At 45.9% G+C, this 27531-nt stretch overlaps 1 protein-coding gene across 2 annotated transcripts in view; it reads right to left on the reverse strand.

Moving 5' to 3' along the window:
- Positions 1-27531, reverse strand: part of MTMR12 (myotubularin related protein 12) — a 68492-nt gene that overhangs the window by 36542 nt on the left and 4419 nt on the right. For both annotated transcript variants that reach the window (XR_004381936.1, XM_032851270.1), the window contains exons 2-3: positions 3946-4006; positions 1181-1323 (exon numbers count right to left, since the gene is read on the reverse strand). Coding sequence is in view for 1 of the 2 variants with exons in the window: in XM_032851270.1 (XP_032707161.1) it covers positions 1181-1323; positions 3946-4006 (204 nt within the window). In the remaining variant the exon portion in view is untranslated. The remainder of the gene's footprint in view (positions 1-1180; positions 1324-3945; positions 4007-27531) is intronic.

Here is a 27531-nt window from a genome sequence, read left to right on the forward strand (position 1 = left end):
TGAGATATAATTGAGTATATCCTCTAAAAAACAAACAGGGCGGGGGAAATTGAGTATATCCTCTAAAAAACAAACAGGGCGGGGCGCTTGGGTGGCTCAGTGGGTTAAAGCCTCTGCCTTCAGCTCAGGTCGTGATCCCAGGGTCCTGGGATCGAGCCCCACATCGGGCTCTCTGCTCAGCGGCAAGCCTGCTTCCCCCCTCTCACTCTGCCTGCCTCTCTGCCTACTTGTGATCTCTCTCTGTCAAATAAATAAATAAAATCTTAAAAAAATAAAAAACAAAAAACAGGGAAATGGAGCCAGCCACATTCTCTAGGAAAGAGATGATGAAGTATGCAAGGAGAGCTGGTAAGCACTTTTTTTTTTTCAAACCCAGGCATGACATGCCATTCCTGGGCTGCTCCCAGGCAAACCAGCCATGCCACAATCACTTGGAGAAGTTAAGACTTATCTACACAAATGCAAACTGGTGAGTGACAGCTACATGAAGCCAGGTTTAGGAAGAAAACACTGAAAGATTCAAGTTTCTGTGAATGCTGTCTGTATTTGGGCAGGACGAGGAGCCAAGCCACTAGAGCAGATGGCAGCACGGAAGACCACACTCCAAAGGCAGAAAGGGGGCCCAGGCCAGCTGGCTTTGCATCAGCAAACCGCGATCCCCGAGTGGTGTAGGCCACCCTCTCCCTCACGCCACTTGCCCATTCTCTGTAAGTAGGGATGAGTCTTACAAGGACAGTGCAACTTGGGGCAAAGTAAACCCAAATTCAAGTGCTGCATTCAGCATCAGTTTCATAACCGAACTCAGTTCCTGAATTTGAGGGACAGCTCAGTATACAGAAAACATGGGGAACTAGTATATCTGGGGAGATGTGATTCCCATGAGGGATACATATTGTGCTGAAATACAAAAAAGAAGAACGAGTTGATGGTGTCAACCTGTGAAGTCAGATGCAAGCCAGCATGACTCAAGGCAATGGAGGGAAATTTTAGAATGGTCCCGCCACCGAAAAGAGATCCCAGAGGATAGACAGCCAAGCAGTGGCGAGGACTTCTGTCCTTTGTGTTTAATGTGTCGTGTAGGGGGCATGAGGTAGAGCCACTGAGGAGCTGGGGGGAAAGGACAATGGGGCCACAACTGCCCTGCTCCCCTCCACCTCAGCCAAATGCAACCCATACGTACATCGTTATCCAATGCAGATTCGTCATCACCCAAGAAAGCGATCTTAAAGTCTGTGCAGACAAGCTTCCCATAGATCCCACGCTGACAGGAATCTTCCTGGACATACTTCAGCACCGTGCTGGCCTCGCAGAGCAGCTGTTCACCTGATCGAAACCAAAACAAGTCCCCCTGAGAGTCCTCAGGGCACATATGGTATGCAAACAGTTAACAGCCTCCCCAGCTCTGGTCACGGGAAAGACAAACACAGGACACGCGGCAGCCCTTCAGACTCTACCCTTCCCAGCACAGCAGGAGCTGCAAACCAGAGGCACGAAGGTGAAGCCGAGCGGGGACTCCTGAGAAGTGAAACCAAAATGGCTCAGACACACCTTCACACAGGGCACTGTCCCACCCTCTTGCTGTGAGTAAGGAAAGTGTCCAATATGCGGGAACGATCTCGGCTACACTGGCAACACAGACCTCAGTGCTCCCATTACTTGGACCCAAGCAGGCGTTCCCCAGGAGTGATGCCCTCCACGCGTGAAATTAGCAGCGCTCTAGAGCTCAGTCCTGCTTTGTGGGGAGCATGGGCCATTGCAGGGCGCATCCCTGGCCTCAGGGCCTGCAGGCGGCTTCCTCAGACACCGAGGTGCAGCATGACCGCATGCATTCCGGCTCCACAGACAAGGATGGGAGGAAAAGGGAGGTCAGAGGGTTGTGGGAAAAAAAAATGGTTTCCTCTCTTTCTTCACTGAGGGTGTTTCCTCTCAGTGTGTCACCTTTCCTGCTGCATCTGCAGGCGGCCCGTCTGCTTGAGCCGCTGTATTTCCTGGAGATACAGAGGACTTTACAGTCAAGAAGATTGGGATTTTGGGATACGTAGCGTTAGCTGCTCCCTAGAAGCAGAGAAGCTTATGAGGGCTGGATGTCTGGACAAGAGCAGAAAAAGGAGAAGGATATTGAAAGACATAAAAACCAAGTGCAAATATTCTGTAACAAAAAAGAAAAGGACTGTTCTTCTCTTTCAACACAACCCTCTCCCCTTAGAATCGCCCTCTGGATATTATCTCCAATGTCTCTGAATGTACTTTTTGGCTCAAAATTCACTTGGTCTAATTTTCAACATAAAAATAAAGAAGAGGGCGCCTGGGTGGCTCAGCTTGTTAAGCGACTGCCTTCGGCTCAGGTCATGGTCCCAGGGTCCTGGGACTGAGTCTCACATCTGGCTCCCAGCTCCGTGGGGAGTGTGCTTCTCCCTCTGACCTTCTTCCCTCTCATGCTTTCTCTCACTCTATCTCAAATAAATAAAGTTTAAAAAAAAAATAAAAATAAAAAAGAGTTTGAGACACTGAGACAATCAGGGAGGCATATTATGGTATATCTTTCCATCTCCCAAGGGGTTAATTACTAAGGAAATATGGGAAGGTGGCTCAGTCGCTAGGTCAGCCTCTAGAGGGACCACAGAGCTCAGAGAAAACAATGAATCGGGGCCTGGTCAGAGTTTAAAATAGCTCAGAAAAAAGTGCCTCAACTAGTTCAAGGTGGAAGATATGTGAACATGGTTTCCTGCGCTTTCAACTCTTAGCGCAAAACAGCTTCTAATAGTGTCTCCCCAAGACCAGGCAACCTGGGGTCAGGCCATGGCCGTGTGCTGGCGACTAGACCCGGCACGCAGAGGCTAATGCCACACCCCCTGCGGCTCTGCAGGTCGGCGTGCTGCGCCGCCATCGAGAGCAGAGACAGTCTCCAGTCGCGGGAGGCGGGAACTGGAAAAAATCCCAGTCCAGTCTGGGAATGGGGGGCGCACATCAAGTAATCCAGAGGAGGAGAGAATGTGCGTAAAAATGATAGTTTCAGGATCTATGACCCAAGAAACGGAAGGACAATGTGGTATGTGGACTAAGGTTCAGGACATCATTAGTAAAAGCAAAACAAAACAAAACAAAAAACACCTTTGAAACTCAGAAAAAAATTTTTTTTCCAAGTTTCAGGATCCCAATATATTTACCAAACAAGGCGGATCAGTCAGAAACTCGTGCATGTTCATATCCTCTCAATAAACCTTAGTACCAGAATGAGGCCTCTACTGCTTTGGGAAAATATACCTAAAAAGTCTAATGGGAAAAAAAAGCTATTGGGATTAGAATAAAGAAAATGGAAGAAGAACCAAATTCACAGCCCCCGGGACAGCCCCACGTTGAGTAAAGCTTAACTTCAGGTGTACAGTCCCTCTTCCATCTCAAAAATATCCAGCCAATTCAGACTCTCAGTGATGATCATGGGGCAAAGCCCTTAGTAAGCCCCAGGACCACCTGACTCTGGCGCTCGCTCAGACGCGAGGCAGAGACCACGGGGAGGCCGCCCGCCCACGCTTGCCCGGGGAGGCCTCGAGGGCTGTGCGAGTCCAGGGCAGCTAGAGGCCGCAGGAAGAGCACAGGGAATATAAGGCACCAGAATTTTCCTGAGTGCGGACCAGAATACTAGATGCATCCAAGTATAGCCACCTGAGAATGATCTAATTTGCTAGTGAAGGAAAAATTTCCCAGGCTTATTTTCATCAGCTTGGGTGTGGGGGGAAACAAGAAAAATTCTTGGCAGATGCTGTAATACTCAGACCTAGGTATGTAGTGACTAAACTAAAGACCTTGACATTTTTGTCCAGCTCATCCCTATTATACAATCTCTGGATGAAAACAAAGGAGCTTATATATAGCAATACTAGGGATGACATAATTTATCACTGGCTTTGAGTTGCACGTGAGGTCTGAAGCTAACAGGACCGTTACCTGGCAACAAGTGAAGAGTTACTTCCTTCTCTGTTACTTCCTTCTCGTTTGTGTGAATTTCCTAAAAGAGAAGAACAAATGGTAATATTTTTCTTTGCTTAAGGGCTCAAAATGAATAACGTAAAGTCATACTTTCACAATACACACTAAAACATCATATACCCTCAGGAGTTATTTGTTTTTTTGACAAGCTTCTTAAAAATGTATTTTTAACTAAAGGAAGACAGAAAATTCCAGGAAATTAGTTCAATGTACTAAACTAGTTAGGACTGACAACTATTAGTTGTCCCCACTGGAGGGGCAGGGATGGGCCCTATCTAAAAGAATAAATGTCACACAGAAAGTAAGGCAGCTCCAACACAGTCAGAAAGGGAATGGGAGACATTCCATAGCATGACTCCCTTCTTCCTCCAGGGGGAACCAAGGATCAAAAACAAAAGATGATTGCGTGTTCTTGAGAGAAAATGGACATATGTAAAGCTTGAAGATAAGAACAGGAAAACAGGAATGTGTCAAGTCAATACTGATCCATCTACTCTCTAGCATACCTAGACGCAGTAAATATAGATGGGAAAACATTCCAAATTACCTAAAACCCCAAGGCAGTGCAATGGGCTACAATCAGTTCTAATAAGGAATCAAGGCCAGGTTCTTTGTCACTGTTTCTCAGTGAAAAGATCTTCAAATGCCTTCATGTTGGATTCACTGTTTTGGGGGTTTTCAAGATAATTAGCAATGGTTAATGAATTAGTTGAACAAGGCAAAGGTCATACATGGGTGCTGACGTAACAAAAAGAGAGGCCTGCTGGGCCTCCTAAGGCAATCTACCACACCATCTATTAAGTAGTCTTCCAAAATATCTATCCTCAACTGGCCTGGGTTTCTATATCAATCTACCAATTTATAAGAAACACTGCGACAGAGAAACATGTTAAATGATACCATGGGGCTGCAGCCAGCCAAATCCCTACTGTGGAAAATTCTACATGACACAACCAGCTCTATTAACAAATAAAATCAGAATTTGTTTTGTTCTTTGGCATGAGGCTCTAGGTGGTAGGAGTTTCCTGAAGTTGTGAATTCAGACTGAAATACTGAACACTGAAATCTTGAAGCTTAAGAAGAAAATCATAGCTGTTTCAGAGAACCCATTATTTAAAAAAAGATTTTTATTTCAGATAAAGACAGAGTATGAGCACAAGCAGGGAGAAGGGCAGAGGGAGAGGCAGACGCCCCACTGAGTGCGGGGGAGCTCCACTGGGGGTGGGGGCTGAATCCCAGGACTCTGAGATCACGACCGGAGCCAAAGTCAGGCACTTCATTGAGTCAGACAGCCAGGTGCCCCTCAGAGAACCCATTTGGAGCATGCTATATTTTAGAGATCCTTACAGTTCACATCTCAAAAGACGCCAATAAATCAGGTCCTTCTGAAGAAGCAGTGCCTCTAGACTTGGGGAGTGTCACGTCATCTGGGGATCTTGTTACCTCTGCAGGTACTCAAGCCTCATCCCAAGTGTAAGGAATCAGAGTGCTAGGGATCCAGCTGGGCCCTTGGTTTTGCAAAAAGATCCCCAGAGGATTTTGATGCATTACTCTACGTTGTGCATCCTGCATACAGAAATGCTCTGAGTGTTTTGCTTATTTGGAAATTCTCATGGAACTTTCATCGTCTGCCATTGGCACGGCACTAAATTAAAGCACAATTATTCTTGACAGGTCTGTCATCTTTCTCTAAGGAGATAGGAAAACTATTCATTAAATTCACTCAGCTGTTTGAAAACTAGTGATCATCTTGACTAGTGCTTGGAATTCAGTTCAAACACTGCAGCCAGCTTGGAGGGGACTAGCCCGACTACTATGTCTGTGCAAGTAGCATCTTCTAATGATAAAGAATTTATACTACTTACAACTAACTGTATCAATTCTTGAAATGGTTAGCAGAATTCTTTCTTTACATTCTATAAACAAAACAATCAGGAGAAACCTTTTAGGATTCTGTCCTACCAAAAACTCCCTTTCCCCAAACAACTATTCTCTGCCCCCCCCCAAGTTCCTGGAGTGAACCACTGCTTCGCCATCAAATGCCTGGGAAGCAGACAGTGGTCCCTTGAAGAGTTAATCATTTTATGTCCCCAATTAATTTGGCTGAAAGTCTAAAAGAAGTTAACCAAGCTGGCTACTTAAACTACAACCCTGTAAATTTGGTCACAAGTATGGTAAAGCAGAAAAGGCTGTTCTGGGGGCGCCTGGGTGGCTCAGTGGGTTAAGCTTCTGCCTTCAGCTCAGGTCATGATCCCAGGGTCCTGGAATTGAGCCCAGCATTGGGCTCTCTGCTCAGTAGAGAGCCTGCTTCTCTGCCTAGTTGTGATCTCTCTCTCTCAAATAAATAAATAAATAATCTTTAAAAAAAAGAAAGCAAGAAAGAAAGAAAGAAAGAAAAGGCTGTTCTGCAGAGAACAAGAATCGTGAGAAGGTTATGTGGAAAGAAAAGCTCCCTCAACCACGGCCTGCACTCTCACGGTCCCAGGTTCCACTGAGGCCCAGCCACACCTTTGCCCCACAGCTCCATGAACCACACCTGCATCCTTACAATAAATCCTTTGTTCACCTACCTTAGTTACGGTGGCTTCTGATTGTCACCAAGGGAATTACTGACTTAGGTCAACCGCATTAACAATACAGAAAACATCAATGACTAGAATCACGTATTATAATATGTGTACAATATATCCAGGGCTATAGGATTAGGACCCCTGTCATAGCTGCTACCTCACAAGAAAGACTGGCAGCCAAGAATAAAATGCCACAACTAGCATCTACAGCCTCAGCGTATAGGTTCTAGATGGAGCAAGGATGTATGAAGCCTCCAAACCATAAAGCCTCATAGTCACTTCTAAACGAAGTCATACATGTATTTGTATACACATACACATTTATACACACACACACACACACACACACACACATATTTTAAGCAGAGGATGCTAGGCTTCTAAAGGTAACTGAGGTTGTTCATGGGAAGAAAGAAGAGATTTCTAAGACACAAAGGTAATTTAAATGAATCCTACCAAGTGCTAGGTAAACAGGAGTCTGCAGTCCAGGGGGAGAACAGACAACATTAACACTCTTGGACAACGCATGATGGATGCTATGAATAAAGGTATTGATGTGGGGGTCCAGGAGCACAAAAGAGGGGGCCTAACTTCCCAAAAGAAGGAGGAGTTGGGAGAGGGGAGACTGTTCAAACAAGTGCTTCTCCAAATGCCCTCGATGCTTCTAGGCAAGTGGCTCCTAAGGAATGTGCAAGAGTTCAAGGGATGGTCAAGTAGATTGAAGAGATGCAAAGACACAGACGCAAGTAATTCTGTAAGAGGTGAGAAAGACGGTGGGGTGAGTGGTGGGTTTTAGGCCATTCTAAGGAGTTTGGGCTTTAGTCCAAGGGTAGTGAGGACCCATGTAGGATTTTAAACAGCGCAGTGAGTTAAGCACATAGCATTTACTATCTCCGATACAGGTCTTTCGGGAAAAATCGCAGGACTAAATGAGGAACCCTTTGTATGGTTCTAGCCTACAAAGATATCAAAGGGACCTTGGGCAAGTGTCTGGCCTCAGTGTCCCCATCTAAAAGAATGGAATTAAGAGCCCTACTCCCTGCCTTGCAAGATAATGCACTAGACACCTGTGCAAGGTCAAAATCATGACAGTGATGTGAGCCTGAGCATGCGTGTCCGGAAAGGAAGCCGGGTCCTTGTTGGCTTTCCCTCACAAGAAACAAAAAGGAAAGACTCCTCCGACAGACCCGCTCTCTCCATTCCAGAACACTGTCACAACAAGCAACCGAATTCTCAGAGGGATGAGTATCAACCCACTAGAACATTTCCTGAAAGAAAAAGGGAAAAGGCTGGAAACCTTTTCCCAGTCATCATCATCTTTGTCAAATGCCCCAAAAGCTCAATACACATTTTTCATTTTAAATGTACTGACTCCTCTACTTCCTTAGAATAATGTTAAATACATTTGGATGGTGGCAACAAGTTGCTGACCAATAACAGGTGTGAGGGAGAAAAGGGAAAACACACAGAGCAGCTAGCTAAGTCACTGAGAAGCCACATACTCGATGAAGTGTGTGGGAATTTCAGCTTCAGAGAGGGATGACAGAAACACCACCAAGATTGCTCACGGGGCTCAACTTCCTACTAAAACTGCCACGATCCCTCAAACTGCCCTCAGAGCTCAGACTGTGTAAGGAGAGGTCAGAAAAACACAGTAAGATCACACTGCTGCTGAAAAGCCAGCACCCAAGAAAAATCATCAAATGCCACTAATGCCACACTATCAAATGTGAACCCCTGCCTCAAATGCCACTAAAGAATTATAACAAAACTTTATTCATCCACAACACAGTTCAGAGAGCAACCTCATCTACTTTGAGGCCTGTAGAAAATCATGAAGACAAAAGGATTTCGGAGCAGTAAACACAGATGTGTCCAAGCCTGTGCATGGCCATCAAAGCCCTCCTCAGTCTGTCAGGCTCAGCCTTCATTTCAACTGCACGCTTTCACCGTAATGATAGTAACAGCCAACTAACACTTACTAAGCTGCTACTATGTGCCAAGTAAGCGGTCTTCCTTAGTATCTCATTAATCTGCACTACTCTAGCAGTGGTATTGTCTCCATTTTAAAGATGAAGAAAGTGAGGCTTAAAGAGGTTCTGGAACTTTCCTTTTATAGGAAATAAATCACTAATCCAGGGTACAGTCCAATCCCTAACAAGCTCCAGAAGTCACATTCTTCCCTGCTAAGTATTAGTTCTAACAAATACGGTCTCTGGTTTCCTACTACAAAAGGGAAAATGGTTGTGATACCCACTGCCTGTAGTAGGAAACCAGTCTCTTATTACAAAACTGATTAGGACAAATTAGAAGAATTCCCTTAGGAGAACTGTACTTCACTGTACAAGGATCTGCCACATCCAGGACAAAAGCATGTGAAAGCCAAAGTCAGCCAACACTCCTGAGAATCTGCTGAGAGGCTGAAAAGCAGCCTGGTTTTCATTCCACTGGTTCTTAAAAAGTAAATTCTCTAGTTTCTTACCAAGTTCACATTTAAGTTGCACATATTCTCAAAAGTGTGACAGACCTAAGGCACCTCAGGAAAGTCAGAAAATGGGCCCTACCAGAAAGCGATTGACCTTGAAAAGAGTGGGGGGCTCTGGAGGGTGACTCTACAATGAAGCTCTCATAAGCCAGAATGTTTACAGATGCCAAAATGCTTCACATCAACCCTTCACTGTTTATTAGGGCTTTGAGTCAAAAACTGATTGTTATTCTCAGTTTTTGTTTAATTTCATCCAGCCAGACGGGCTAATTCCAAGAGCCAACGTCCCTAAGGGTTCCAAAACACAATTTCTTTCAATCACATTTAGCACCAAAGTGCGAAAAAGACACACCACAGACATTTTATTTCCTGCAAGTCGCTCTACTACTCTCAAATGGATATTTAATACACTTTTTTTCTCTGCTAAAACAGAAAATCTGAGGGGGCAAATGTATTTGCACCCACATATTAGGTGGGAATCTATGTGCATCTTAGGGTGAAATCTACCTTTTTACAGCAGAAAGCTGTATTTTTAATACAGCATAATACTAATAAATTTTGTTTTCCCCCTTGTTTCTCCAAACTTCTCTCAGTGTAGGCACTAACATCAGAAAGAATACAGAAATGGGGCCACAGATCAAATCCAGCTCTGCTCTATAGACATGACCTTGGGAGTGTCATTTCGCCTGGCTGAGCTTTCACTTGCTCCTATGGAAATGGAAACAATACTACCTAATATGAGGCTTGAAGGAAAATGTATGCAAACGCCTGGCACACTTGTTCAGGAAATGGGAGTTATCACTGTTGGTCGTAACAGTATCTGTGCTTCCTGATTGCTTTCATTCTCTTGTCCTTTCTTCTGAATAAACAAAGAATTCAAATATTCTAGAGTTACAATTATTCAAGATTCTGTCACAAGAGTAAGAAAAATTTCTACTTCTCTCTCAGTCCTATTTCCCACATTAAACGAAATTGAATCTACTCTGAATTCTTTTCTGTGGATCAGAAGCTCCTGCAGTTAGCGACACCCAAGGTGGCCCTAATTCCGTAAGACAGAGTATACAGGAATATCTGAAGCAAAAGAAAAAGAAATGGCATTTTTCACTTGATAGGATTTGTTATGGGGTGCCTGGGTGGCTTGGTCGTTAGGCATCTGCCTTCGGCTCAGGTCATGATCTCAACGTCCTGGGCTCCCTGCTCTGTGGGAAGCCTGCTTCTCCCACTCCCACTCCCCCTGCTTGTGTTCCTCTCTCGCTGTCTCTGTCAAATAAAAATAAAATCTTTAAAAAAAAAAAAAAAAAGAATTTGTTTCTAGAAGCCCACAATGAGTTAGAAATGGTCATTTTGTGTTTTATCTCCTGCAACACAAAGTACTTTGAACCCACTGCAAGACCCAGAGAGTAGATTAATGGCTTCTTTAAGAGAACACCACATTTAGGGCGCCTGGGTGGCTCAGTGGGTTAAGCCTCTGCCTTCAGGTCAGGTCATGATCTCAGGGTCCTGGGATCGAGCTCCACATCAGGCTCTCTGCTCAGCAGGAAGCCTGCTTTCCCCTCTCTCTCTGCCTCTCTGCCTACTTGTGGTCTCTGTCAAATAAATAAATAAAATCTTTAAAAAAAAAAAAAAAGAGAACACCGCATTTGAGGAAGGGACTGCTCCAACACACTGTACAAAAAGTAAAGCTTTCTCCATAGCTGATTTTTTTTTAAAGATTTTATTATATTTTATTTGACACAAAGAGAGAGATCACAAGTAGACAGAGAGGCAGGCAGAGAGAGGGGGAAGCAGGCTCCCTGCCAAGCAGAGAGCCTGATGCAGGGCTCAATCCCAGGACCCCGAGATCATGACCCAAGCCGAAGGCAGAGGCCCAACCCACTGAGCCACCCATGCACCCCACCATAGTTGATTCTCTTGAGAGTAAATTGTTGAAAGTTGGTAACAAATTGAGAATAAAAACCTATGTAAGTGCTTAAGCAGTAGAATTTAAGGAGCTACCTGTAGGCAAACATCACTAGTATCTAACCATTCTCTGGTTAATACTTCAAAATAATTATAAATTATAAACTATCCAATTATTACAAAAACTCAGGAAAAAATAAGTACCATGATCACTACCATCAAATAGCCATTCCCAAAACAAAATAGACAACAGTCCTAAGAAGAGAAATAGCTGAAGGGACTCCAATAAGTCATTGTATACAAAGAGAATCATTAAAAAAACTAAAAAACCAAAAAAAAAAACACAAAAACTTCCCCAGGTGCCTAGCTGGTTCAGCTAGAAGAACATGGGACTTTTGATCTCAGGGTCATGGATTCTAACCCCAAATTGGGTGTAAAGATTACTAAAAAAGTAAATAAATAAACTTTAAAATCCTCTCCTCAAAAAACTTAATTTTTTCTTTTAATTTGGGAAGCTATCTGTTTGGGTGGTGGGGAGGAGTCAGGAAAGGCAGAATGGAGTCTCATTGGCTATGTCCTATGTCCTCACTCCTGTATTTTTTTTTTTAATTTATTTATTTGACAGATCACAAGTAGGCGAAGAGGCAGGCAGAGAGAGAGGAGGAAGCAGGCTCCCTGCTGAGCAGAGAGCCCGATGGAGGGCTGGATCCCAGGACCCTGGGATCACGACCTGAGTCGAAGGGCGAGGCTTTAACCCACTGAGCCACCAGGCGCCCCCTCACTCCTGTATTTTACAATAACTTTTTTTTTTTTTTTTAAGATTTTAGTTGTCTGAGAGAGAGAAAGAGAGAGCGCACAATAGGAGTGGGGAGAGTAGAGGGAAAGGGAGACGCAGACTCCCCACTGAGCAGGGAGCCCAACACAGGGTTCAATCCCAAGACTCTGGGATCATGACCTGAGCAAAAGGCAGATGCTTTTTTTTCTTTTTTTTTTTTTAACTATTTTATTTATTTATTTATTTATTTATTTGAGACAGAGAGAGAGAGCACACAAGCAGGGAGAGTTGGCGGAAGGAGAGGTAGGCTCTCCCTGCTGAGCAGGGAGCCTGATATGGGGCTCAATCCTAGGACCCTGGGATCATGACCTGAGCCGAAGGCAGACATTTAACCAACTGAGCCACCCAGGCACCCCTACAACAGCTTTCTGAACTACGCAGAAAAACAAAGGACTGACAAATATGGAGCGAATATCTCAATGTGTCTGAGAAAGAGAAAGAGTTATAACATCCATTGCTTGTTGATTCTGGGAGAATGAGCACAGTCAAATGGAGGCGAGGGGAAGCAGTTACCAACAAGGGTACAGGAGCACCCACGTCTGGATGCACTGAGTCTGAACATGGATCTTGAAGTGGGTTAGAGGACAGGATCAAATTCGCACATGGACACCCCACTCCTGATCATGCTGCATTCTGAGTGTGTATAAGCTGTTGTCTTCATGGGAAAATCTATTGGATGAGTGACTAAAGGCTATCCGACCTGATCTTTACCATTGGATAAGTAAATACAATCTCTTCCCTATCAACACTACGAATTAGTAAATCATGACTCAGTGGTCACTTGTGGACTACAGAAATCACAAACGTCCACTCTGTAAACGCCAAAGAGGATAGTTACAAGGACCAGCCCTTACTGAGACTGAGAGGTGAATAATGATAAATATATTTTTTTGGTGGAGGGAGGAACAGAGGGGGCAGGGCAGAGAGATTCTTAGGCAGGCTCCATGCGCAGGGCTCAATCTCACAACCCTGAGATCACGACCTGGGCTGAAATCAAAAAGCTTAGCCTACTGAGCCACGCAGGAGCAGGGTGTATTTCTTGAGTTGTATGTGTCAGGCATTGTTTAACGGGTTTGATACTTATTAACTTCTTTAATCCTTATGGCAAGCCTTTGAAGTGGGGTTATTAGGCCCACTATTATCTCCATTTTGCAGATGAAGACACCCGACCAGCATGGCTAGTACGTGTGGAGGTGAAGTCCAACCTGGTAGCTGTCTCCGTCCGTGTCCTTAGAGGACGCCACATGGAAAAATGGGACAAAATGATCAGTGAATACATCTGCTAGACCCATCCGAAACCAAGTCAAACCAAGAATCATAGAAAGTCCCCAGGGAAAACCGCGAAGTGTGTTACAGACAAGCAACAGGAGGCCGAAGGGAAAACAACAAAACAACAAAAACCGAAAACACCAGCAAGGGCTGGCTGCACGGGGAAGCGCTGGCTGGGGCTTCTTCAACTCCCCCCGAGCTACCTCTTGTGACTTATTCCCCTGGGTCCCCTGAGGCAGAAGTCTCTGAGCTGTCACCCCAACAAACCCTTGAGGGTTCAGTGGGAATCTTCCGACGCATGGCACTCCAGGAAAGACTCCGGCCACGATGAATACTGCTATGTACTACCTTGCCAAGTCCGTGCTTCCCTTGAAGAACACGTAGTCTGGAGGCTAACCTAACAGTCTCCCTTTACACCTCCCTTCTCCGTCAGCCTCAAGATCCAACCTACCACCAAACTGCATCAGTATCACAGGTTCAGTGTTTCTAGAATCCATGTTCCTCCCTTATCTCCACCAGTATCACCTTGTTCAAGCCACCATCTCCCACTTGGAGGTGGTCTTGCCAGCCAGTCTACTCGCATCCGCCCACCTTCTAATCCGTTCTCCACCCTAAAGAAGCAGCGAGCCCGTCAGCGCAGTTTGTTTGCATTATTGGCGGGATGAAGACGGTGCCCTGACGGCCTAGGAGGCCCTGTGCAGCCTGGCCCTTACCCACCTGCCCACTCTGCTTGCCTACCATTCTCCTCCTCAGTCTGTGTGTTGGCCACACTGGCCTTCTTTCAGCCTCCCATACCTTCTCCTTCCCATCCTGAGGTGTTTCCACAGGAGGCTCCTTCTACAGAATGCTTCTCTCCTTCTCCACCCTGTGAATCTGAATATTCATCAGTTCTCAGGACAAGGGCCATTTCTGTTACTGGGTTCTCACAGTCCCATGTCTCTCTCTTCCTCCGAGCCCTTGCCATAGTTAAATTTCACATTTGTTATGTAATTATCTAAGTCTACCTCCCCACCAATCTAAACTCGAGGGCACATCTTTGTTTTGTTTTGTTTTGTTTTTTGCTCACCATAAATCCCCAGAATCCCACACAAACCTTGCACATGTTCAAAAGACTTCCTTGACCAATTTAATTAGTAATGACCAAGAAGTGAGAGGTTTTAAAATCACTTGAGCAGGGACCAGAGAAACATATGGCTTCAGATACAGTATCTGTCTAGGCTTGGGCCGTTACTATGGATGGCATCACCAAATGCTCTCATCATATGGTAAAGTACTGGAGAAAGAGTGCATTCCATTCAAGCCTGTCATGCGTATGGCATTAATCCAGAAAGACCAGAAATCGTGAAGACTGTCCAGTTAGAATTGCAGGAGCGCAACAGCCGAAGATGGGGCTGGCGTCATCCCAGGATCCTACAGCCAATTCAACTCACATGGAGTGACAGCTGCCTCTGTGCTTTCTTTTTTTTTCCTTAAAGATTTTATTTATTTACTTGACAGAGAGAGAGAGAGATCACAAGTAGGCAGAGAGGCAGGCAGAGAGCGAGGGGGGAAGCAGGTTCCCTGCCGAGCAGAGAGCCCAATATGGGGCTCGATCCCAGGACCCTGAGACCATAACCTGAGTTGAAGGCAGAGGCTTAACCCACTAAGCCACCCAGGCACCCGCCTCTATGCTTTCTTAAATTGCCCCCTGGTTTCAGAGAGGGGCTTGGACTTCCTCTTAACCCTGTACTCCTTCGGTCCCCCCATCCTTCAACTCTTGACACTCCCTGCCCAGCTGCCTAACCAGCAAATGGGACCAATCTTACTTCCAGAGCAATGAAACATGGGATCAAAGTCCTTACTGACCCCAATTAACTATCTTGGTTCAATGTGTAGGGGAAAAAAGGTAGAAAAGTATGGCTCTTTAATAATCACACAAAACTGGGGCGCCTGGGTGGCTCAGTGGGTTAAAGCCTCTGCCTTCGGCTCAGGTCATGATCTCAGGGTCTTGGGATCGAGCCCCACATCAGGCTCTCTGCTCAGCAGGGAGCCTGCTTCCTCCTCTCTCTCTGGCTGTCTCTCTGCCTACTTGTGATCTCTGTCTGTCAAATCAATAAAATCTTAAAAAAATAATAATAATCACACAAAACTGGTTCTCCTAGTTACACTGACAGACTTTTCTTGAACTCTGCAAGATCCCTGAGAACCAACTCATTTGAAAATGCTGCAAATTTTCAACAAATGTGGCAGTTAAAAATGGACCAAATGCTTTGTGCAGCACCTCTTGCTACTCCCTCTGAGCGTGGACATTTTGTGCCATGACGGCACAGAAGAATGCACGGACGGCTGCCAGCAGTCTCCGCGTGTCCACATTTTCAAATCTAGGGTATCCCGGTGGCCTGAATTCAGTTAGAACGGTGTCTGAACAGAAACGGAGAACAGTTCTGCCACAGTGCTAGGACGGGAGTTGGGGTTTTTTTGTTGTTGTTAATTTCTTACCAGACATTCCACCCCACAGATCAAAAACTGCCACATCTGTTCCTGTTCCCACTGCGAATATCAACCACCCCCAGGAGGGGCAGCTGCCCCCGCCCTCGACATCACCCCCACCCCAGGAGCCAGAAGCGCTCCTATGCTGGCAACGTATGCCAGACAAGACTGAGAACTGCCACCCATTCTTCAGCAAGCGTGTGGCCCCGAGGAGACACACCTAAGAGAATCCACATCACACAGCGGGCCTGGCATTAACAAGTTGTCACTGTGATCCCTTCTCAGAACTAGATTTCTGAGGAGTGGCCCAAAGCACAGGGCTCCAGTGAGCCCGAGGAGTGAAACCCGGGGGGTCAACACTTGGGCGGGGTCTGGGTTACTCAGAGCAGCAAGTGACCCATCTCCAATATGCACCAATTCATTTCAACAAAAAGCTCCTGAACATCCTAAATGCCAAGTGCATAGGATTTAAAGATAAATAAGAAGTGACTTCTGCCCTCCCTAACTTCAGACAAATAAAAAGTAATCATTGGAACACTGGACAAACGGTGCCATAAATACTAAAGGTGGACAGAAGATCGTACAAAGAATGCACCACCTCCTACAGTCCTCATGACTCTGTTAGTGGCTATCAGTGTTCTCATGTCACAAATGAGGAACTGAGGCTGGCCAAGGTTAAGTGAGGTGGGACTGGAGCCTCAGTCGGCCTGACCACAATCGTGTTCCTCACTACAGTCCAACCGCCTCTGCCGGCTGGCCACAACCATCTCCAGGACTCTGCCTCCCGGCCTTCCACAGACTCTTCCACGGACTGAGCTGTCATTTCTTTTGCTGTATTCCAGCACCACGAATCCAGGAGAGAACACACGGCCTTGGTCTTCCCAGAGCAGCAGGAGCGGAGCACAGCACAAGCTATAACAGAGCCGTGTGCGAGCTGCTGCATTTGGAGACAGACAGGCCACAGGCTGATGGGAACACAGCAGGGGCATCCAGCCACATTCATACAGGGTCAGAGAGATTGCTACTCTCGGGAAGTGTCATTTATCCTGAGCCCTGGAAATCAGCAGAAATGAGTTCTAGGCCAAATAACCACTCTCTGGCTGCTCTTCCAAAGTCTCCTTTTTGGACAGGGTCCTCCTCCCTCCTCACAAGACCTGTGTTCCCTCGTAGAGCTCTCCCATCCACGGCACTTCCAGCAACAGAAAGGATGAGCCCCAGTGACTCGCTACTCCAGGTCTCTCTTCAGCGCTCCAAACCTAGACACCCCAACCACCACCTGGCCACCTGCACTGGAATGGTCCTAGCATCCTCCAAATTCACATTTCAAAATCAGCTCATCACTTCCCTGCTCTCCCCACAACCTGTCCATCTTCCTCTGGGCTCTGATTCGATGGTCAGTCCCATCAGCTGACACCCAGGAGTCCTTCCTTCCTTCCTTTTTTAAAAAAAGAGTTTATTTAAATTCCAGTTAGTGAACATGCAGTGTAGTATTAGTTTCAGGTGTACAATACAGTGATTCTACACTTCCATACAACGCCCACTGTTCATCACAAGTGCCCTCCTTCATCCCCATCACCCATTTCACCCGCACACCTCCCTTCACCCAGGAGTCATTCTTTTTTTTCCCAGGAGTCTAACTACTCCCTGGCCCTCATAAACTGTCTGCTCGGCATTATCGATAGCTCCAGAATCCGTTCACATCTGTCCATCCCCGCTGCCGCTCTTACTTTCAGCCACCATCACCTCTCACCTTGCACACTGCCGTGACCACAGCAGTCACTGCCACCATCTAGCCCCCAGTGCAACCACTGGGCCGGTCAATCCATTATCTACACGAAGTTCAAGACCCCTGTGAAGCTCTCTCTGGTCCACCCTCCCTCCGGTATCGCAACAATCTTATACGTTGTCTGCCTCCCCAACCAGCGACACAAACTGGAGGCTGAGGCCACACCTATGTGTATTTTTTTTTTAATTTTACTTTTGTATTTAAATTCAGTTAATTAACATATAGTGTATTATTAGTTTCAGAGGTAGAGTTCAGTGATTCATCAGCTGCATACAACACCCAGTGCTCACCACATCACCTGCCCTCCTTAATGCCCATCACCCAGCTACCCCATCCCCCCACCTCCCCTCCAGCAACCCTCAGGTTCCTATGATTGAGTCTCTTATGTTTTGTCTCCCTCTCTGATCTCGTCTTGTTTCATTTTTCCCCTCCCTTCCCTTTATGCTCCTCAGTTTTTTACTTTTTAGCCTCGGATAGTAAATCGTCAATAAAAGGGTACTGAAAGAATACGTACACAAAAACATACAAAGACACAAATAATCCTTGATCCTGGTAATATTCTTTAATCCTAAGCATACAGATTTTTTTTAATAAACAGCTCTATTAAAAATCACTACCAGGGCACCTGAGTGGCTCAGTTGTTAAGCGTCTGCCTTTGGCTCAGGTCATGATCCCAGGGTCCTGGGATCAAGCCCCGCATCAGGCTCCCTGCTCAATGGGAAGCCTGCTTCTCCCTCTCCCACTCCCTCTGTGTGTGTTCTCTCTCTCACTGCGTCTCTCTCTGCCAAAAAAAAAAAAAAAAAAAATTTAAAATCACTACCTAAGTACATGACTAGTGCCAAGTATTACTGAGCCCTTATCATACATCTCACGGGCTTTGTGAAATGCATTCTAGCCCCATCAGTGGGGCCGGCATATGTTCAAAGCCAGGCTTTACTTATTTTTTTTAAAGATTTTATTGATTTGACAGAGAGAGACACAGTGAGAGAGGGAACATAAGCAGGGGGAGTGGGAGGGGGAGAAGGAGGCTTCCTGCTGAGTAAGGAAGGCCGATGCGGGGCTCGATCCCAGGACCCTGGGATCATGACCTGAGCAGAAGACAGATGCTTAACGACCGAGCCACCCAGGCGCCCCTCAAAGCCAGACTTTAAATATGAAGCGTCGTCACTGAAGACAGAGACTAGAAGCTAAATCAATCTACCCAGAGTCCAGTTCTAGGGAGCTAGAAACCAAGACAGGATTTGTTTCCCAGAGCTGATTCCTAGGACTGCTGCTGGCTCCCCGCTCCTGGCCAGAGGGCTCACTCCCTTCGGAGCCAGCCTGACTAGCAGGCTCATTGCCCTCTGAAAGCAAGACCAGGTAACAGCTTTCCCGCTAACCACAGCTCCACTCCACTAACTATACACTGTCTTTAGCGTACAAACAACAATTACCCTGGCCAGAAAACAGAAGCCATGGAAGCAGACATGCAGTAAGAGGTGACCTGGCAATCTGTCTGGACTCTAGCAACAGACCACAGACTGAGCTGTTCCGGTATCTGGTCTTTGAGGACTCTACTATTTACTCATCATGCAAATCAGTTCTCAGCCTCAGTAAGTGTTCATGGCATATGGCTAGCTGGGGACTCTCAAAGACATTTCAGACTAAGCATCTATTATCCATGCGGCGCCTGGTGGCTTAGCCGGTGAAGCGTCTGCCTTTGACTTAGGTTGGGATCTCAGGGTTCTGGGCTCAAGCCCAGCGTGGGACACCCTGCTCAACAGGAGTCTGCTTCTCCCCCTGCTTGTGTTCCCTCGCTTCCACACCCTCTCAAATAAATAATAACACCTTAAAAAAAAAAACACATCTATTATGAAAATATAGATCTAACTTAAACATAAAAATATATAATTTACTGGAGATTTTAGTACGTCCACTTTCAAATGCCCTGTGTAATTTATCTTGCAATGATCCTATAAAGTATTCTCACCCCCGCTTTACAGATAAGGCCACTGATGCTCCAAGAGGGTAAATCGTGCGCCCGGGCTCATATAGCTAAACAGGTGATGAAGCCAGGACTTTTTCTCAGGAGTTCCAACACCTGAGAAAGTTTAAAACACAAGTTTAGTACTTCTGGTTGTTACTCCCTTTTTGTAAAAGTTGTACTAAGACCTAATTCAGGGGCACCTGGCAGGCTTAGTCAGTAAAGCCCTGGACTCTTGATCTCAGGGCTGTGAGCTCAAAGCTCCACACTGGGCATAGAACTTACTTTAAAAAACAAACAAACAAACAAAAACACAAAGACAAATTCATACACCCTACAGGTACCTATTTAAAGTGCACAATTCAGGGTGCCTGGGTGGCTCAGTCGGTTAAGCATCTGTCTTCGGTTCAGGTTCCCAGTACCCTGGGATCAAGCCCCACACTGGGATCCCTGCTTAGGAGGGAGCCTGCTTCTCTTTCTCCCTCTGCTTGTGCTCTCTGGCTCTATCCCTCTGTCAAATAAATAAATAAAATCTTTAAAAAATAAAGTGCACAATTCAATGGTGTTTAGTATATTCAGAGTTGTACAACTATAGCTGTACAACAACTATAACCACAATCAATTTTAGAGTATTTTCATCACACCTAAAAGAAACATGGTACTCATCAGCATAGTACCCATTAGCATTCTCCCTGACGCCAACCCTCCAACCCCACTCCTAGCCCTAGGTAACTACCGATCTTAAACCTTTTTCCTGGGGTATATGGGTGGCTCAGTCGTTGGGCGTCTGCCTTCAGCTCAGGTCATGATCCCAGACAAACCCCATGAGCCCCACATCAGGAAGCCTGCTCAGCAGGGAGCCTGCTTCTCCCTCTCCCACTCCTCCTGCTTGTGTTCCCTCTCTCGCTGCCTGTCGAATAAATGAATAAAATCTAAAAACAAAACTTTTTTCCTATTACAAAATAATATCATCAAGTACCCTTTCAACTCTAACAAGTGTTCAGGACAGGGAAACAGGAAATAGCCTCTAATAGTGCATTACCCTAACAACTGAGAAATACTCATGTGACCATTCTAGATCCTTTCTTGCATATTTAGACTGCTTTTTTTCACCTTAACTCAGATTTTTTTAAAAGGAAGAAAGTAACTGCTCACTAAGGCTCAAATTAAATCCCTCACTCTAGTTTGACAGCTCCTCATTTATTGAATGGCAGTGAAAGTATTACTCATTCATGCTTTTTTTTTTTTAATTAACAAATAATGTATTATTTGCCCCAGGGGTACAGGTCTGTGAATCCTGAGGCTTACATGTTTCACAGCACTCACCATAGCATATACCCTCCCCAATGTCCATAACCCAACCACCTTGTCCCCACCCCCTACCCCCAGCAGTAGCTGGTGGGAGCATCATTCTGAGGCTCTTTTTTTATTTCTGCTGGACAGTGATTTGGATGGCTGAGGTGAAGAGCTGTGGTCGGACTTTAGTGTGGTTGCTGACTCTGTTCTTGGTCTTTATTTATGCCCCAGCAGTCATCTGTTAAAGTGATTCCTGTCAAGAAGCATGAATGACTCTTAATCTCAAGAATCATCTCAAATGAATCTCAAATGAATAAATAAAATATTTTTTAAAAAGATTTATTTGAGAGAGGGGGAGGGCATGTGCAAGGGTCGGGGTGGGGAGTGGGCAGAAGGAGAGAGAATCTCAAGCAGACTCCACGCTGAGTGCAGAGCCTGCCGCGGCGCTCCACTCGGGGCTCAACCCAACGACCCAGAGATCATGACCAGTACCGCAACCAACAGTCCAATACAACCGACTGTGCCACCCAGTGTCCCTTTGTGCAAAAAGGTTTGAAAGCACTTGCCTAAGCCAACTGTATGAATCAGAAAATGAGCCAAAGAGCTAAAGGGGGCTCCCTCAAAGTCACACAGAAATGAGCAGAGCACTGGCCTCCCAAATGCAAGCTAACACTCTTTCAACAAACCAGAAGAAAAAAGGAATCTGCAGTGAGTCGGGAAAAGGTGTTAACATTTGGGGAGGAGGCAGGTGGACAGAAGGACTCTTAAATAGGAAAATGACACATGAAGGCTGCACCCAGCAGGAACCTGGCTGTGGTGTGCAGGGTGACTCAGGTAGAAGGAGAGACCAGCTAAGCAGTTGTAGTCTGCGGTTCCTAGCACATGAGATGCTAGCAGGGAGGGTAGAATGAATAGAAATACAGACAAGCAAAAAGGCCACTCCCAAGGGAACCCCAGAAACTGTGACTAGTTTGGAGTACAACTAGCTGGCCGGGGAAAAAAGGGGCTGCTGGAAGCAGCGGGAAAGGCTAATTTTGAAAGAAAAAAGCCTCGGGACCCCTGGGTGGCTCAGTCGGTTAAGTGTCTGCCTTCGGTTCAGGTTTGGGATGGAGCCTGGCATCAGGCTCCTTGCTTAGCCAGGAGCCTGCTTCTCCCTCTGCCTGCCACTCCCTCTACATGTGGACTCTATCTCTCCCTCTCGAATACATAAATGAAATCTTAAAAATAGATAAATAAAAAGAAGAAAGCCGAACTGGAATGATGGGAGCCTCCTGTGACAATAAAGCCCAGGACATTAATATGCTGCCCAAACCCCAGGTTGTCCTGGACATCCCCAAGACAGAGAAAACATTGTAAGAGGAAGACAGAGTAGGAATCCATGGAAGAGCTCACTGAAAAAGAAAGCTGTACAGGAGGGGAGGCCCTTTGGGTGGACAAGAAAGGCACCCGCTGCGGGTAGGGCACAGTCCTGGAAAAAGGCCAGCACCCCTGGCTCTGGACACAAGCCTCTGAGAATACAAGGGAAGATCAATGCTACAAGGGCGCCTGGGTGACTCAGTGGGTTAAAGCCTCTGCCTTTGGCTCAGGTCATGATCCCAGGGTCCTGGGATCGAGCCCCGCACAGGTCTTTCTGCTCGGGGGAACCTGCTTCTTCCTCTCTCTCTGCCTGCCTCTCTGCCTACTTGTGATCTCTGTCAAATAAATAAATAAAATCTTAAAAAAAAATGCTTTAAAAAAAAAAAAAAGAGCAATGCTACAGGGGAATGGAGGAAATCTTGCCACTATGGGGACCTGCACTGGTGGTCCAAACAACGTGCAAACAAACACACAGCGGCAGCTTCTGGGGTAAAGAGTAGTAACAACCACAGTCCACGCTTAATGAGTGTTTGCTACATGTTGGGTACTGTGTTAATGACTTTCTGTGGATTGCCTCAATTAAGACTAACAACAAGAGCCCCTGGGAGGCTCAGTCAGTTAAGTGTCTGCCTTCAGCTCTGCTCATGTTCCTGGGGTCCCAAGATGGAGACCTGCATTGGGCTCCCTGCTTATTGGGGAGCCCTGTTTCTCCCTCTCCCTGCTGCTCCCCTTGCTTGTGCTCTGTGTCAAATAAATAAATAATATCTTAAAAAAAAAAAAAGACAACAATCTTAGGAGCTAAATTCTACTATTTTTATTGCCATTTCATAGATGAGGAAACCGAGGCTCAGAGAAGGCAAATACCCAGACCAAATCCACGCAGCAAGCAGCAGACCTCTAATTCCAAAGCCGTGCTCTTAACAAGCACATGGCGTTGCAAGTAAAGAGGGCAGCACTGGAATGTGTACGAGTGCTAGAGAAGGTAGCAGGTGGCAACTGTGGGGCTGTCCAAATCTCATCATTTCAGTTAACTGATGTGACTAACAGCAGCTGCAAAAACACATGGCGTTGCCTTCTGTGCACCACCCGCCCCCCTCCAACTGCTACATAAATACTAGGTCAGCTGAATAGCCAGTGAGGAGCTCAAAGCTTCAGAGCAGAAGCTTCTCCATGGCCGTGGAGCAGGAGGAACCAGGGGCAAAGGAAAAGATGCCCGCAGCCTCACAAAGGGCCAGACTGACTTAACGGTAAAGGAGCAATCACAGCAGAAAACAATCCTGCGTGTCCTAGCAGCAGCCCTCGGATTCCTCCGTTCAGGACTCAGCTCCCTCACACCCCCCAGCATGCCTTTACGTAAGGTATGAGACAGATGCTCCGACCACCTGGTCCCGACATGCTGTGCGCCTCTCGCGCTGGCACCCCTGCCTGCCCACTGCAACACCCCCTCCTCCCCACACTAGCACCCCTTCTCACACTGCCCTTTCCGAGTCCTCCACAGCCTTCAGATGAGGCTGGATACTGCCACAGGTTCCGCAGCGGCCTTCTGAGCGCTCCTCCTCCGTAACCAGGCAGCACCCACCTCTGGGCATTAGAGCCCTCTGTGGACCTGCTGTCTCTCCCACAGGGTGGGAGCCTCCTCAGAGCACAGACTGTTTTTCTGCATTCCTAATTCTGACACAGAGCAAATGGTAGCTCCACAATCAGTAATTCTCCCAGTTCAAGTTCCTACTACTACTGACTGCATCTAGCAGTTATTGCAGATCCCCTTGTGTCCAGTCCTGAGCTGCACAGACACGGGTATTTCTTCCCATGTTCAAAATAAGCCTGCAGGGAGGACAGTCATCCCATGGTACAGTGGAGGGAGAAACTATGAGATGTAAATATCACACTGGGGAGTAGATCTCAAGAGATTAAAGCAAAACAGGAATTTTCATCCAAAAACCGGGCTCACTCCCTTTAAGGTATCCTCAGGAATTTTAGAAGTCTCTTAGCGAGAAAAGCAAAAAGCCCAGCAGCTCAGGACCATTGTCTGAAACAGGGGGTGGCAATCTGTCATAGGGAAAGGTAGACTGCGGTGTCTGCCTGGCTCAGTTGGTACAGCATGCGACTCTGAATCTGGGGGCTCTGAGCTGGAGCCCCATACTGGGTGTAAGTACTTAAAAATAAAATCTTAGGGGCGCCTGGGTGGCAATTTGATTTTACTTACTCATATCTTAAGTAAATCATTGAACAGATATGCTAAATGGAAAAATTTGACCTACAATAGAGTCATTAGAAATGAGGGACAATGGGGGCACCTAACTGGCTCAGTCAAGAGAGCTGGAACTCTCATCTTAGGGTTGTGAGTTCAAGCCCCATGTTGGGGGCAGAGGTTACTTAAAAGAGAAAAAAAAAAAAAAAAAAAAAAGGAAATGAGGGAAGAGGGAAAACAGGTCCACAGAATGAAACTAGCAAAATGTCAAAGGCCAAATATTAACAATGAAAAAAGTCAACTAGTAAGTGTTCTCATTAGGTTGGAATTTTAAGTATAATCAAATCATTCTCAAATGTATAAAGGAACAAAGAAAAGAGGAAAACAAACTTTTAGAGATAGTGAAAAATACTCTAAAAAAGAGTTACCACACAGTGAACTTTCCCGGCATGATACCATGGCAACAATCACAACAACTAAATACTCCACTTTCGTTGGTACCTTAGCTGGGAAAGATTTCTGTATTCTAAGATTAATGATTAAGCACTTTCTGAAACCATCCAAATGGCCCTGACCCACAACTTCTGAATAATCACAGTAGCCCACATCTACTGAAGCCCAACCATGCGCCAAATACTCTAAGGATTCGCATAATCACATTTAATATGCACACCAGTTCATACCTACATATCAGATGGTATTATTATTCTCATTTTCCAGGTAAAAATACAACCAAGGCTTAAAGGACTGGCCTCAGTCCTTTTTGCTCTCCTGGAGTTTGCTCTCCCTTGAGTTGCGCCCTGGAGGCAAGTAGAGGAGACTATGGAAAGGAGGAGGCCCTGTGGTCCTTCCAGCTTTTGGGCAGCTTCACTCCATTTCAGAGTCACTCTCCATTTTTACCTCCCCTCCTCATTCTCCCAAAGCAACAGAAGATGAGAGATTATAAGAATTATCCCAGGAGTGCCTGGGTGGCTCATTCGTTAAGCGTCTGCCTTTGGCTCAGGTCATTATCCCAGGGTCCTAGGATGGAGCCTGGCATCCAGCTCCCTGCTCAGCGGGAAGCCTGCTTCTCCCTCCCGCTGCTTGTGTTCCCTCTCACGCTGTCTCTCTGTCAAATAAAGAAATAAAATCTTTAAAAAAAAAAGAATTATAGTTCAATCCTACCTCCCAACCTCTCTCAAGAGGTTCATTTTATTTTTTATTTTTTAAGATTTTACTTATTTATTTGACAGAAAGAGAGAGAGAGAGAGCACAAGTAGGCAGAGCAGCACGCAGAGGGAGAAGAGAAACGGGCTGCACGGCCTGGGATCATGACCTGAGCAGAAGGCAGATGCCCAGCCAACTGAGCCACCCAAGCGCCCCTCAAGAGGTTTAAATGATTCATTAAACTGCAAACCCAGTGTTTTTGTTGAGTCCCCAAAACACATCAGAAGTCACAAGCGTAACATAGGAGACACTAAGGGTGGTTTCCTGCTAGAAAAATAACTCAAGGTGCACGCTCTGCCGGGAGGGGTCGGCAGTACTACCTTCAAAGCTGACAACCACATTCAGGTTACACATCTTTACAGATACTATGCTTGAAACCATAAGGTACACCCACGGACAAAGCAAGAACATACTAAACAGTGGAACTAACTGCTTTGGTTAAGGTAGCATAACTGACGGTAATTTTATTTTTCTAACTTCTGATGTTTGAAACTTTGCTATATTGTCTTTTTTTAATATTGTCTTTATCATAAAAATAAATATACATCTTTTAAGGTGATTAAAAAGAAGCTTTGGGGGCACCCCGGTGGCAGAGCCGGGTGGGCATCCAACTCTTGTTTTCAGCTTGGGCTGGGATCTTGGGGTAGTGGGATCCAGCCCCACATCAGGCTCCACACTCAGCGAGGAGTCGGCTTGGGTTTCTCTCTCCCTCTGCCCCTCCCTGACTACGCAGGCACATGCACGCGCATGTGCTCTCTCTCTAAAATAAATTAAAAAAAAAAAGCTTTGGTTGGGGCACCTGGGTGGCTCAGCTGGTTAAGCAACCCACTCAATTTTGGCTCAGGTCATGATCTCAGGGTCATGAGATCAAGCTGCACCACGCATGGAGCCTGCTTGGGATTCTCTCTCTCTCTCTGCCCCTCACCCCCACCCCCAAACATAAGGAAAATTAAAACAAAAAATTAAAAGCTTTAGCCTCTGAAAAATCAAATTCTCACTAAAGAACACTCACAAAAGATAGTTTCATGTGGAAGTCTTCCAAGAATATCAAACATCCTGTTAAAGATGTTCCGAGAAAAATCTAGAACTTTAAAGTGTAAGTATGGATTGTCCTCAGCCTAAGCTTTTGATGGCAGCCCCGGTTTTAACATCAGAGGGAAGCAGGTGCAGAAGAGCATCGGGTTCTAAGACCGAGAGTGCCTGTACAGCAGCTGCTTGATCGGGCTGCAGGAAGTGTCTCTCGACACAGCCTCATGACATCTTCTGATGCTCCATCTGCAGAAGTTGAGTGGTACTGGAGAGGATCCAGGGAGATGCCGCAGGAAGCACATGCAGGAGAGAAAAAGAGGAAGCTTTGGAGAGATCATCAGGCTAAAGCCACAGCTAAGAAAGTGATCATTTTAGGAAGAACTTTTGATGTCTTTTTTTTTTTTTTTTTTTAATGTCCTTTAAATCACTGTCAATGACCTCTGAGCTCCAGGAGAAAACTCTGCCATCAGAAAAATTAGTTTGGAGCAGAAAAAAGTTAGAGTCTTTAAAAAAGTGATGGATCTAGAGTTTGCTTTTAAAGGTGTTTTTTTTTTTTTAAGGATTTTATTTATTTATTTGACAGACAGATCACAAGTAGGCAGAGAGGCAGGCAGAGAGAGAGAGGAGGAAGCAGGCTCCCCGCTGAGCAGAGAGCCCAACACAGGGCTCGATCCCAGGACCCTGGGGTCATGACCTGAGCTGAAGGCAGAGGCTATAACCCACTGAGCCACCCAGGTGCCCCTTAAAGGTATTTTTTATTGCTAGGTCTGAGCAAAGAAGTCTGTTTTAGGATAAGCCAACGCCTTCTAGTCATGGATCCATCTAAGTCATCAAAGTCAGTAATCCAACACAGTAGTATTCCACCAAAAAACAATCTCAATCATTTCATCTGCTTTGTAGCCCCAGCATCTAGAATAGTGCCTGGTACCAGCAGGTGCTAAGTAAATATCTGCTGAATGAATTAGCTGTATTTCCAATTAGCTGTATTTCCCTGTATCTGCTCACAGTCACCTGCTGGAGAAGCTAACAGGAACCAAGAAGGAAACTGCCACTAGAGACCATGAATGAGAAAGCACTTTAGTGTGTAAATGCCAGTCAGGACTACAGGCATGTTTCACTAATATTACCCGCATGCATAAGTTTAAGGAGAGAAGAACAGCCCTGGAGTTAGACTGTGAGACTGTGCGAGT

Source organism: Lontra canadensis, unplaced genomic scaffold (assembly GCF_010015895.1).
Source record: "Lontra canadensis isolate GAN:19392208 unplaced genomic scaffold, GSC_riverotter_1.0 scaffold5, whole genome shotgun sequence".
NCBI lineage: Eukaryota > Metazoa > Chordata > Mammalia > Carnivora > Mustelidae > Lontra > Lontra canadensis.